Source organism: Camellia sinensis, chromosome 3 (genome assembly GCF_055761805.1).
Source record: "Camellia sinensis isolate YWXY chromosome 3, ASM5576180v1, whole genome shotgun sequence".
Lineage (NCBI taxonomy): Eukaryota > Viridiplantae > Streptophyta > Magnoliopsida > Ericales > Theaceae > Camellia > Camellia sinensis.
The window spans coordinates 45044345-45057685 of NC_138963.1; the positions used below are offsets into that span (position 1 = coordinate 45044345).

The following is a 13341-nucleotide window of genomic DNA, read 5'->3' on the forward strand; positions in this document are numbered from 1 at the left end:
CAAGTCTTCATTGTGCGCCATTACTTCCAACTAGAGAGGAAAGCTTGATCAAGAGGTTTTGTTTTTTGTGAAATTCCCACAGACGGCGCCAATTGTACGAGCACGAAATAATGTTCTTGTATAATCCTGTTGATCAAGTTTGCACTCCTCCAAACGTCATCGCTTTATTTCCTGAAAACACAAACGTGAGCTAGCCGGCGGGTGTGTGCCGGATACCTCTCTGATGCCTAAGTCAGCAAAATAGACAAATTGACAAAAGCTCTGTGTATTTCGAAAATCAAAGTTGTGTTACCTGTACATAGGTTCTGTTAAAGAGCTTTTATAGCTTTTACTTGGCACAATCCTAGTAGGACTCTTATTCCTCCATGTAGAGTCCTCCTAGGAATCACACTCCTGAAAGATAATGCTTATCCTTCAACACCCCCTCACTGCTTAAACCAAGTGAGATGATTTTACCACGGTTGGACAACAGTATGACCGAGCTAACACTAGCCCTTTGTCATACTTAATCCAGTGCCTTCCCAATTGTACGACATAGCTCGGCTCTTGTTTCACTTGTACCTTGGTTTTGTCTGTTTAGACCGAGCTAACTGTAGCAAGTTTTGATTGAGCTAACAAGGGCAAGGTCCACCTTAAGAAACCCAAGCACCTCGGCCCCGAATACTATGACCGAGCTAATTATCACCACTACGACCGTGGTGATTGTAACCATACTTGGACCGAGCTAACAGCAATGGTCCACTTTGCTAAGCCCTTTTTACCACGGCCCATAGATCGGCACATTACTACATCTGGGCCTAGCTCGGCCCTAACACTCATAAACACTCCCTCTCAGGCTGGCTTCCCTCCAGTCCAATCACAGACTGGAGGGTATTGTTGGGCCCGTGCAGGCCCACCACGGGCCCTGTTTCAATAATCTGAACTGTTCAATGTATAGAACTCATCAAGTATTATATATTTGTAAAAAATTACATTAATCGGATATCGATAATTACGTAATTAAATCAGTTTTGTATAAAAAAAAAATAGACGGTAAAAAAATAAATGGCTGACAGAAATCTAATCTAATGAGATAGTTATCAATATCCGATCAACTTGATTTTTTACAGGCATATAGTACTCGACGAGTTATACATATTGAATAATTCGAATTATCGAAACGAGACATGTAATAGGCCTCACAAACTTAACAGTATCCTCTAATTCGATTACAAACTAGAGGAAAACCAGCCTTTTTTTTTTTTTTCTTTTTTATTTTTTTTTTTTTTTTTTGTAAAAATCTTATACTTCTCCATCTGCATCTTTTGCGCGTTTATGATGATTTTTAATGCCGAAGCAATCACGCGTTTTTGGATGATTTTGAAAAGATTCTCCAGTTGACTGTTTGGTTTTTTTTTTTTTTTTTTTTTTTTTTTTTTTTTTTTTAGTAAGTTGACTGTTAGTTTACTTCTTCAATTTTTATTTTTTATTTTTTTAAATTTGCAGTTATCCAGAGAAATTTAACATTTTTTAATAGTATAATTATTATACTTTAAAAATATTAAAATTTTAACATTACCTTTTAATAATATATTTTTTTAAAAATATCAATTATCATAATTGTACTTTTTGTGTTAATAAGATCAAGTTTGGCATACCCAAAATAATTTATCTTTTTATCTTTTTTTATCACATCATCTCTCTACTTTTTTGCACATCTTTTCGTAAAAAAATAAAAAGTGCATTTATTTAGGTCATCCCAAACAAAAATTTAAAAAATGGAAAAATAAGAAATTCATTTTATTTTAATCCTTAATTTTTGAAAATGAACTAATATTTTAGAATAATAAAAAATAGAATAAGAGATTAATATTTTGAGATAGAATGAGTAATATATTATAAATGATTTTACTAATTTTAGCCTCTGATTGTTCACTTATAAATATATTTACAATTACAATTTAGGAGTGTCTGGGATGGATTGATTAAAATAATCAATAAAACAAATTATCTCATTATATTATTCTTTCTATTTTTTTACTTATCTTTTTATAAAAAAAATTAAATAATTATTTAAAATAAATGCTTCTGGTTCTCTTTCTTGTAGTGGTCAATAATTAAGAAATTGCTTCTCTTTCAATAGTGTTTCAAGTAAGATCTCATTATTTGGTGGTCTGGTAACATTACGTCTCACCATTTATTACGTTATATTGATTAAGTTGTTATTGAAAAACAAAACAAAAGTATTGAGTCGCACGATTTTAACTAATGATGCGCATAACATTATCTTAGGAACAAAAAAATAAAAAATGATTTCTCCCAAATAAGATAGGCAGTCTGTTGTTGTAGTTTATGAATACGAGTAATGTTAGAAATTTTAAAAATTTTATTAACATTTCTATTTTTATATGGATGTAGAATTTATATGAGACCCGCTTGGTGTGAGTCCCACACTCATATGAAATATTTAATAAAAATATTAATAAAATATTTAAGATTCTTAACATTTTCTTACAGACATACTCCGTCCACAAGTTATTCATCTAACGAGGCCAATCTAACAAATCTTTGCAACAAAAAAAAAAATCATATTGTGCTGTAGTAGTTTATGGACATACTCAGTCCACATATTGTCATCTCACGAGGCCAATCCAACAAATCTTTGCAAAAAACAAAATAAATTCATAACAATCGTACATTAGTAGTCGTAAAAACAAAAAATTATACTGATCATACATTAGTAGTGCTATACAATCAAATTTCATTTTTCTTTCAAAAAATGACAATAAATATGATTTTAAAATTAGATAAGACTATCGCACACATCCCTATATGGCTTATAAGAGTATCTTTAATGGTATTTGCACTAATAGCATTGTCATTATTATAATTTGGCAATAAATAGTAGTAAATTGCCAAATTATAGCAATGATGCTCCAATGGTCACATGTTATTTTGACAAATCTGAACCAATTTTTCCTCCAAATTTATAAGTGTTGTTTGGATATAAATTTTTTAGTAATTTTTTTATTGTTTATTTTGTCTTTTGTAACCTTTTTTTTTTAACTTTTTTTAAAAATGTTAAATATTTACATTGTACCCGACTAAACAAATATAGAAAAAATTGAAAAAAAAATGATTTTTTTTTTTTATAGAATTCACCCCACCAAAAAAACAACAAACTACAAAATTAAAAAAGAAATTATTAACTACATTAAAATTACATGGACCACTACGTTACATTGCAAAATAAAAATTATATTTAAAAAGAAATAATAATAATTATATTGACAAATAAACGACATTGCAAAATTAAAAAATATATTTTTCTGTAATTATTCATCAAGAGGCAGAGGAAAATAGTAATTTGGATTGCTGACATATGTAGACCGCTTGGCAAAAATCTCATTTTTGCGCATTATGTAATACGCTTTCATTTGATGGTCTAAATGAGAAATGTCTGTAATCATTATCAAATGTTTTTTCCTTTTTTTATCTCAAGTTCTTTCATCTTCTACAAATGTTCTTCCTTTTTTATCTCAAGTTTTTTCATCTTTTGCAATGCTTGAGCCCTTTTTTCTTCTCTTTCAGTTTTTTTGATTTCCTTCTCAGCAAGGGGTTAGTTAAATGTCTCTAACAAATTGTTAAATTTGTAGACTTCAGTTTCAACAGCTTGACTTTTTCGAAGCAATTCTTTTGCAAATTTTCTACTCGTAGGCCTTTTACCCCTTACAAAGACACTATCGTTGCCAATTGGATTATTTCCAACAGTTGGATTGTTACTAACACCTGGATTGTTATCGTCTTCAAGAGAAATGTAGTTATCCATAGGGGATTCGAGAATTGAATCAAAGGAAAATGGTATATGTATCATTGACTTCACTATGTTCTTAGAAGTTACATCTTGCCATCTGATATTGTTTTGCAAGATTGACCAACAATATTCAAAAGCAAAATGTTAGTTTTCATCTTGATGGTATAAAAGTTTTGCTTGAAGTATCTGTATCAATAAAATATTTAATTAATTAATTAGTTAATTTTTATATGAGTTAAAATAAAATAAAATAAATAACTAACATAATAAATGAAGATGAAATCTTACTATATCAACTTGAGACATCTTACTTGGGTGTAGATTTTCGGCTTGCGCAAAACATCTATGAAATTTGTTGCAACATTTCATAATTGCACCCCATCGAAATGAGATAGACATTTGTGTTCTTAAGTGATCATTCTGCAACGAGTAATAATTTTCAATAATTCTTCCTTAAAAATGAGCATGACATTGCGAATTCCCAACAATTGAGTCTTCAATAATGTGACATCAAGCTCTACAAATTGCCACTTCTTCTTGAGTAGTGAATGATTTTCCTCTCTTTCACTACAACAAAAAGCACATTTGGCGACCAAAAAATTGGTTGCCAAAAGTACAAATTTCGTCGCCAAAAAAATCGACGACAAGTACACAATTTGTCGCCAAAGGCCTGTCACTAAAAGTATTGGCGACCAAATCATAAATTGTCACCGTATGTAGACATTTAGCGACAAGCAAAATTGGTCGCCAAAAATCATATATTTTGTCACTGTAAAATTCTAATTTGTCACTAAAAGGTTAAGATTTGGATAAGTTATGTAGTTTTAGCGACAAATAAATGCATCGCCAAAAGTACTATTTAGCGACAAAATTAATTTGGTCGCTAAAAATCAAGTTTTTAGCGACAACTAAGTTTTTGTTGCTAAAAATTCTTGGAATAGCCACTAACTTTTAGCGACAAAAACAATGTCATCGCTAAATATATTAACAGCGATCAAAATATCACCTGCCATTAAAAATTCACTGCACAAATTTTGATTTTAATAATTTTCCCACTTAAAATAATCCAAAACACATGTTTTTCTCTACACAATATATACACAAATGCAATATAAATAGTACCTATGTAAGACATTCATAATAATTCAAAATTAATAGATATTAAACATCCCAATAAACATAATTACAATTCTCTAACAATCTGAAACATTCATACCAAAGTACTTATAAACTATTAACATCAAACCCACAAATCCATTACCAAATCCTATGTCAAAATGTTTTCAAAAACACAAAACCAAATATTTTGATGCTAAACATCTAACCCAGAAGTCATTTATCAAAATCCTATGTCAAAATATTTGCAAAAACACAAAACCAAATGTTTTGATGCTAAACATCTAACCCATAAGTCATTTATCAAAATCCTATGTCAAAATATTTCAAAAAACACAAAATCAAATCTTCTGATGCAGCTCAAACTATTTTCTACCATTGCCAATCTGTCACATGAAAAAGAAAAAATAATATTAGATTGACCCAAAAAAAAAAAAAAAAAAAAAAAAAAAAAACTCAATATGAAATTCACAATTTTGATTTTAATTTTGTAATGAGAAGTCCAATTGGGATGCCGTTTGCTCATAAAAGTTTATTTAGTGTTGAGCAAGCTGTCCGTGCTAAGTTTCGGCGGTTTCGGTGGTCATTTCGCAATTTCACCCCCCAAACAGGCCTTTTAAGTCTATTTTACAATTTTCCTTCTAATTTTCTAATCGAAAATCTAATCGATGTCTCATTTGTTCCTATATAGTTTGTTTAAAATAATTGGGTACTAGTTACTTATATAGCTTGTTTAAAACAATTAAGTAAAGGGGAGAAATTATGCACATCTCAAATAACAAATCCACACTACAAATCCCCAGCTGCAAAACACAACCATAACAATCTACTATAGATGTTTTTAAAGGCGAAAGCGCAAGGCGAGGCGTTTTACCTTTGTTGAGGCGAGGCGTAAGCCTCGAGGCGTTGAGGCGTAAGCCTTTTGAATTTTGATTTTTTTTAATTTTTATAAAATACAAAATTAATTATATATAGCATAAAAAGAGTAAAAAAAATAAGAATTACCAAATAAAATTATTAAAGGCCATTCTAAGCATATAACCAAAATTAATTAATAATTTCAAGTATTATAAGTGCTTTCTAAGTCATTCTCATTAATACTATAATAAAAAAATAACTTAAGTGATAGTCAAAATAACTTAAAATTCCAATTGTTCAATAAAGAAAATAACTTAAAACTCTAATACTCTATAAACAAAGCAATAAATAAATAATAGGTCACTCTAAATCATCCTCATTAATGTTGTCATCATCTTCGTCCACTATATCTATAATAGGATAGGTTCCATCATCTATTCCACCAACTTCTTCCAACTCTGTATCTTCATCCACAAGGGTGCATCTTGCTGCCTTGCCTTTTCCTCTATCATTTCCTATACAAGAAATAGGATTTCAAATTAATTAAATAGGCACATATAATAATATCTATGCAACTAGTTCATAATTGTTTAACAACTTACTTAAACCTTCACCAACTTTTCTTTTCTTTGCATTCGAAGAGGAGTCGACATTAATCGTAGTCGTAGTTGATCAATTCTCTACACTTCTATCATAGGTAGTGATAGGCACAGTCCTAATTGCTTCAGCATCGAACAATTCTTCTTCATCAAGCCAAGAAGCGTCAAGGGAGAGGACAGGATCTTCTTTTTCAACAATCCATTCATCATCCAAATCAATTTCATCAATTAGTATTGGATCGATGTTTTGTCTTCTTCTAATACTTCTCTCTCTTAGTTTAGTTTTATACTTCACATAGACCAAAGCATTCAAACGTTTGTGCTCAAGCCTATTCCTCTTTTTTGTATGAATCTAATATAATAATATAATAAACGAAATAAGAAACATGAATATTTATTTTATGCATAAGAAAGTTTAGAAAAGAAAGATATATTACCGACTCAAAGGTGCTCCAATTCCTCTCACATCCCGAAGCACTACAAGTTAGACTAAGTATTCGAATAGCAAATTTTGTTAACTCTGGTGTTTTGCTCCCCAAACGAATCCACCAATCAGCTACATAATTTGAAAAATGCACAAATAATTTCAATCTCGTATTTTAATTTTATAGAATGTAATTGGAAAATTATTTTCATATTAGTTTCTTACCGGGAGAGCGTATCGCTCTAGAATCAATTGCAACACGACTTCCGAATTCCCCTTTTGCTTGATCATAATAGTCCAATTGGATATTAGCCTTGAGACGCTCATCACAACTCAACATTCTATCCATGCACTGATACAATCCTTGCCTCACCTCCTCAACATTGGAGAAGGAATCTCGATAGCGCAACTAAGGGTTTAGATAATAACCAGCAGCATGTAAAGGTCTATGAAGTTGTGGTGTCCACCTTGCATCTATCTTATTCCAAATTGGTCCGTACTTCCTAACATTTTCTCCACAATTGAAAGCAATCTTTTCTTTAGCCAAATCCATCAACTCATAAATGTAACCCATAGCAGGCCTGTCCTCTGAATCAACTTCTCACAAAACACTAACCAAAGATATTATGCTTTTGATACAAAAAGTAACATTAGGCCAAAATTTTAGATCAAACAACACAGTAACACGAGCCTTTACCCCTTCAACATTTCTTGCCCAACTACTAGAAGCCCACTTTTCTGAAGAAAACATAGCTTGGAGTGGTTGCTTTTGTTTGTAAAGACTTTGGAAAGTAAGATAAGCAGTGGCAAACCATGTTACTGTTGGACAGAGTAGTTCACTGTTCTTTGTAAATGATCTCATCATTGAAAGAACCCAACAATGTCCATATATAAACTTGACCACTTGCCTAGCTAACGAGAGAGTTTGGTCACAAACTTTCAATTTTCCAATGTCCTCCAACATTAAATCAATACAATGCACAGCACATGGAGTCCAATACAACTTCTTCCTCTTCTCCATAAGTCTCGACCCAGCATTGGCATAGTTTAAAGCATTATCAGTAATAACTTGAACAACATTATCTTCCCCAATTTCTTCTACGACACTATGAAGATAGTTAAACATCAACTCCCCATTTTTTATAGTATCAGATGCCTCAATTGATTTTAAAAACCAAGTTCCAGCAGGGCTATTCACAAGAAAATTAATAAGAACTCTACTTTTCCCATCTGTCCAGCCATCTGACATAATTGAGCATCCATATTGTTTCCATGCTTTCTTATGTTCCTCCATCATGACATTTATATCCTCTACTTCTGCTTTAAGAATCCAAGTCCTCAATTCATTCATAGAAGGGGGTTTGAAACCAGGTCCATAATTTGCAATTCCATCAACTGCAGCTTCCCAATACGGATCATTCACTAAATTAAATGGAAGAGCTTTACAATATATGAAACGCCCAATCTTTCGAAACACATCTTTTCTTTCTTCTTGTTTCCATTTGGAGTTTAGTGTGGATTGTCGTACTTGAGAACTAGCAAATTTATCCATTGGACCCCTCGGTTTTGGTGGTTGTGTCATACCCACCAGTATCGCCTTCAATAGATTGAGAAGCACCACTCTCTCCCTTCGCTCCAGCACCCATCCCAATTTCATATAGCATCTCATTACGGGCAGTTTTTTGTTCAAAGAAATTTTTTAATGCATGTTGGCATTCCAACTTTACATCTTCAGGAACTTTTGAACACGGTTTAATGCCTTTATGCGTGCCAGCTAGATGATTTTTAAATTGACTTGCAGTACCACTACAAATTTGATCACAAAATTTACATCTAAAATACTTTTCCCCATCATCTTTTACATACTTCCAGACAAAATATTTTCTTTGGTCTTTGGGTTCAGTCATTTTTTTTTCCCACAAACTTATTAACTGTAGCACTATATAAAAATAAACAAAAAAAAAAAATACTGGTTAGGTGGAATGGCAAAAAAAAGAAAAGAATATTAATATTAATAATAATAATAATAAATTATAGTCTATCAAATAATAATAATAATAATAATTTTAAATAAAAGGAGAAACATTAAAATAATAATATTATTATTTTAATATTTTAATATTAACATTAAACATTAAAGAAGGAGAAACATTAACATTAATATTTTAATGCCTTTTTTATTATTATTATTATTATTATTATTATTAGTCTACTACTACACTGTAGATATATTATATAATATATATATATATAGTACTCGAAATCGAAACAGAGATAGACATATATAATATATATATAGTGCTCGAAGTCAAAACAGAGATAGACATATTATAATAATAATAATAAATATTCAACACAGTCGAAGCGATAAGGGTATCCACAATGGAATAGCTAAAATTATTTGTTAAAGTGTGATATATGACAAAAAATGATAAAAGTGGGGCCCAAAAATGTTTGTTAAGATGTGTTAAGAGTTTGTTAATTTTAGAGAGTGAGTGGTGGTGCAATGGATGTGTTAAGGAGTGTGTTAAATATATATATATGTGTATATAATAAATAAAATAAATAAATAATTTAGTTTAATCAAAAATTTGAAGCCCAAAATTAAATTTCAAGTCCAAAAAAAAAATCCCAACATGTTGAAGAAAAAAAAAAAAAATTGTTTCCGGCCGGTCAACCTGGAAGTCAAAAAAACGCGTCCCTTTGCTAGCTAAAACGCTAGCCGCTGTTAACAATTAACTTAACAACTGACGCTAACAAAACTCACTAACACACACACTAACACCTCCATTGCAGCCCCAAACACACACCACTGCTAGCCAAAACCTGGCAACTGACACTAACAAACACGTTAGTGTGTCTATTGTGGAGCAGAACAGTCGAATAGATATATTATAATAATAATAATAATAATATATATGCAACACAGTCAGATAGATATATGTTATGTATACATCACAGACGCGATAAGAGAGACAGAGAAGCGATACGAGAGCAGAACGAGAGAGACGATGCAGAGACGATGCAAAGACGATGCAAAAAACAGAACGAGAGAGACAGGCAGAGACAGAGTCGACTCAACTCGAGAGAGAGAGAGAGAGAGAGAGAGAGAGAGACTGCGTACCTTGAAAACCCTAGTTCGTTGAAGAAGATTAGAAGACTGATTCGAAGTTGTTGGACTCTGATTTGAAGAAGATCGACTTACATGGTATTTATAACTTATTCTTGAGCAATTTCTGTTTGAATCGAAGTCATTCATAGCTATTTTCCATCAACTACTCTATCTTCCTTCTCTTTTATTTTTGAAATCGAACGCCTAAAATGCTTTCGCCTCGTTGTCGAAAGCGTGAAAAGCGCATGAAGCACGACAAATGCTTACACCTCTGATTTTGACACGTACGCATAGCTAGGGTCTCGCCCCAAAAAGAACGCATCTGTGCATTTTCCGTACGCCTCGCCTCAAGTCACGCCTCAAGTCGCGCCTCAAGTCGCGCCTTGTATACGCCTTTGAAAACCTTCCCAAGCACTTCCTGATTTTCCTTACAACACCCTCAATTGGTGAGGACCCAACCCCCTCAATTGGTGCGGACCCACCCTCAATTGGCGCCTTGTATACGCCTTTGAAAACCTTCCCAAGCACAGGAACACTCATGCACTGAAGAGAACTCAACCAGCAAAAAAGAAAAATAGCAGAACAAAACCATCTAGCAGAAACAAAAATAGCAGCGGCAGAACAGCAGCAGTAGTGCTAAAAGAAACAAAAACAGCAGCAGCAGAACAAAAACAGCAGCAGCTACAACTCCAAGCCAACTAGCAGACCACTATAACCAACCAACTAGCAAAACACTACAACCCAAAGCAAAGAAAAAACAACAACAGCTACAACTCAAAGCCCCCTAATAGACTTCAAATTATAAATCAAATCATTGACATGATTACAAACTAAAAACAAAACCACTTTCATGCATATCAACTACTCATGCAAAATATATATATATATATATGTATAATCAACCACTAATGCAAATTTACAGCATGTAATTACAAGCAATTCGGATTTCTCTCTTGTAGTTAAGACATGTATTTTCTTTTTCACACAAAGGATACTACAATTACGACCCATGCATATTATATATATGAATCAAACATGAGAGGAAGCACAAACTATTAAGACTACTTGAATTTTTTATTCTACATCACATTCACAATCATTTCTAAACACAAAATATACTCCACATGATGTTACATTTTATATACCAAATGGAGCCATTCTTAACCTTCATAAAGCTATCACAACTACAAACAATTGCAGAGTATTGAAGAAGACTAGAGTATTTCACTCCTCAGAACAATAGGACAATTGTCTTCTCTTCTTCTTTTTTTTTTTAATTATAAAACAAGACTGTAATTGCAAATAAAGGGATAAATATGTTTTTTCCCATATCCATGGTCGAAGAGAAAGTGCTAGTGATTTTAAGGAGTCAAGTAATTCATTTTCTATAGGGAGTTTTAGTTGGGAAATATTTATCTTCATGGGCTAAAATCAAAACACAACTCAGAGAACACTTGCTTGATTAATCAATAGGTCGAGTACAAACTTAGGAAAATTGTACTCAAATTTTTTATGTACGAAGAATGCTGGAAAGCCAATCAAATATAGTTTGCTACCTATTTTGTTCTGTTATTTAATCTAATGTGGTAAAATCCTTTTACCTCTAAACCTAAACTCAAAGGAAATTTCAGCTGTGTGAAGTACATATTATAATGTAACTTCATTAATCAAGTTAAGCATAAGCCTATCTGGCATTAGATAAATCAAAAAACCAACTCTAATTTGACAACAAAAAGAAAAAAAGCAGAGAATAACACTCAATGGTGACCATACACTCAATTATAAATCAAATCATTGACTGAAAAATCCACCCCCTTAATATGGTACCTCACCAAAAGAGCAATGTGCAACTTAATGGACTCACAAACTTCACACCGAAAGAGTAATTATATTTGAACTTGGAAGCTATCTATATTCACATCTATTCTATCCATTATATTATATAATGCCCACAACTCAATTTTCAAGCTTTGTCACATAATTTCAATTTCCAAAAATGCTCATAGAATTGCTAATTGAAGGAATAAACATGCACTACTACAATAATGCTTAAAGATCACACAATAGAAATTAACATCTCAGTTTAAATGAAAATTTTGGACCTAATTTAAATGTCCCATTTAAATCGATAACATTTCATTATCTAATCAAAAAAAATTAAGAAACCTTCATAAGAATCAACTCAAGTTGAATTGAAGAGCAAAGAAAACTCATTAACCCAACCAAAAAAATAATGTCATTGGATGTTTTCTACAAGCTAAGTTGTTTGTCAATGTCATCCTATTTTCTGTTTACAAAAAATAGAGCATCCTACAATGACATATAGGTTGAGCAATCTGACAAAAAATTCAAAAGTGGATGGCCCATTCCTCAATCCTATAAAAAAATATAGGGCATAAAAATAGTGAAAGGAAGCAGTATATCATGTCTCAAAGTTATTAGCTTTTAAAAGATAAGGACAATATTTATTGATGAATTAGTAGAAACACCATACATATATTTACTGTAAGAAAGTTATACAAACTAGACAGGTAGGGATGAGTTGCATTTCATACTGATTTATTATTACTTTATTATTAGTGGATTCTAAAAATCACTGAGCAAACATTTGCAATATTTGGGATTTCTGGAGATTAATTGATAAATTAAAAAAAGGGGAAAGAAATGAAATTTAATTTCTTAGACTGATTATTGGTTTTTAGTGCTGTATTTAGTTTGTGATGTAGATTACTTTGGATTTGTTTCTGGAAAATATTTGAGAATAAAATTAGAACTTCAGTCATGGATGACTTTTGAAAAGACAAAAAAAAAAGTCAGAAAAAAAAGTCAAAGATGTCTATGTAGGGATGAAGAGTACCCCACATCAGTCATTTGGGTGTAGGGCTCAATAAAATTATAGAAATTTTGGATTCATTAATGTTGTAGTATATAGAATGTTTTTTAGTAAATAGAATTAAAAATCAAAACATAATTTTATCTGTATTCATTACATGGGTCTACGTTTTGAAATTATCACAAATAAAGATAAAATTACAACTTGATTATCAGTTTTCAAAACACACTTTGGTTCTGAAAATGCAGAACCAGAGAATGAAGATTCAGAATTGAAAGAAACAAAACTAAAGACAAAGAAGAAGAATATGACGAGGCGATGCTCAGTCGGCAATGCGAGCGAGAGAGCGAGAGAGAGAGAGAGAGAGAGAAGAAGAAGAAGAAGAAGAAGAAGAAGAAGAGAATACCTCTGTGCTGTGCCGTTTGAGGTCGTGGGAGAATGAGATGAACTTTTAGGTCAATGGTTTGTTTATTCACCCACAAATACTTTATTCACCCAGAAGGTTAGGTCAACTAATTAAAAAAAAAAATTCAAAACGATGTACAATTTATTGGCAACTAAAATAATTCAGTCGCCATAAATCCGGTTTACATTTTCATGACTATT

General features: G+C 31.8%; 1 protein-coding gene across 3 annotated transcripts; it reads right to left on the minus strand.

The window, feature by feature from the left end:
• Positions 1 to 5956: 5956 nt before the first annotated feature.
• On the minus strand, positions 5957 to 13128 carry LOC114320538 (uncharacterized). 3 transcript variants are annotated; one of them, XM_028267604.2, is made up of 4 exons: positions 7016 to 13128; positions 6804 to 6922; positions 6370 to 6549; positions 5957 to 6282 (listed from the first exon to the last, which is right to left on the minus strand). In XM_028267604.2, exon 1 carries the CDS (start codon positions 8457 to 8459, stop codon positions 7392 to 7394), a length of 1068 nt encoding a protein of 355 aa, XP_028123405.2. In that variant the 5' UTR covers positions 8460 to 13128; the 3' UTR covers positions 5957 to 6282; positions 6370 to 6549; positions 6804 to 6922; positions 7016 to 7391. The 3 variants fall into 3 exon arrangements, with proteins under 3 accessions (XP_028123405.2, XP_082775793.1, XP_028123404.2); XM_082919667.1 differs by having other exon boundaries at positions 6370 to 6718; XM_028267603.2 differs by having other exon boundaries at positions 6370 to 6718; positions 7016 to 8827.
• Positions 13129 to 13341: the final 213 nt, after the last annotated feature.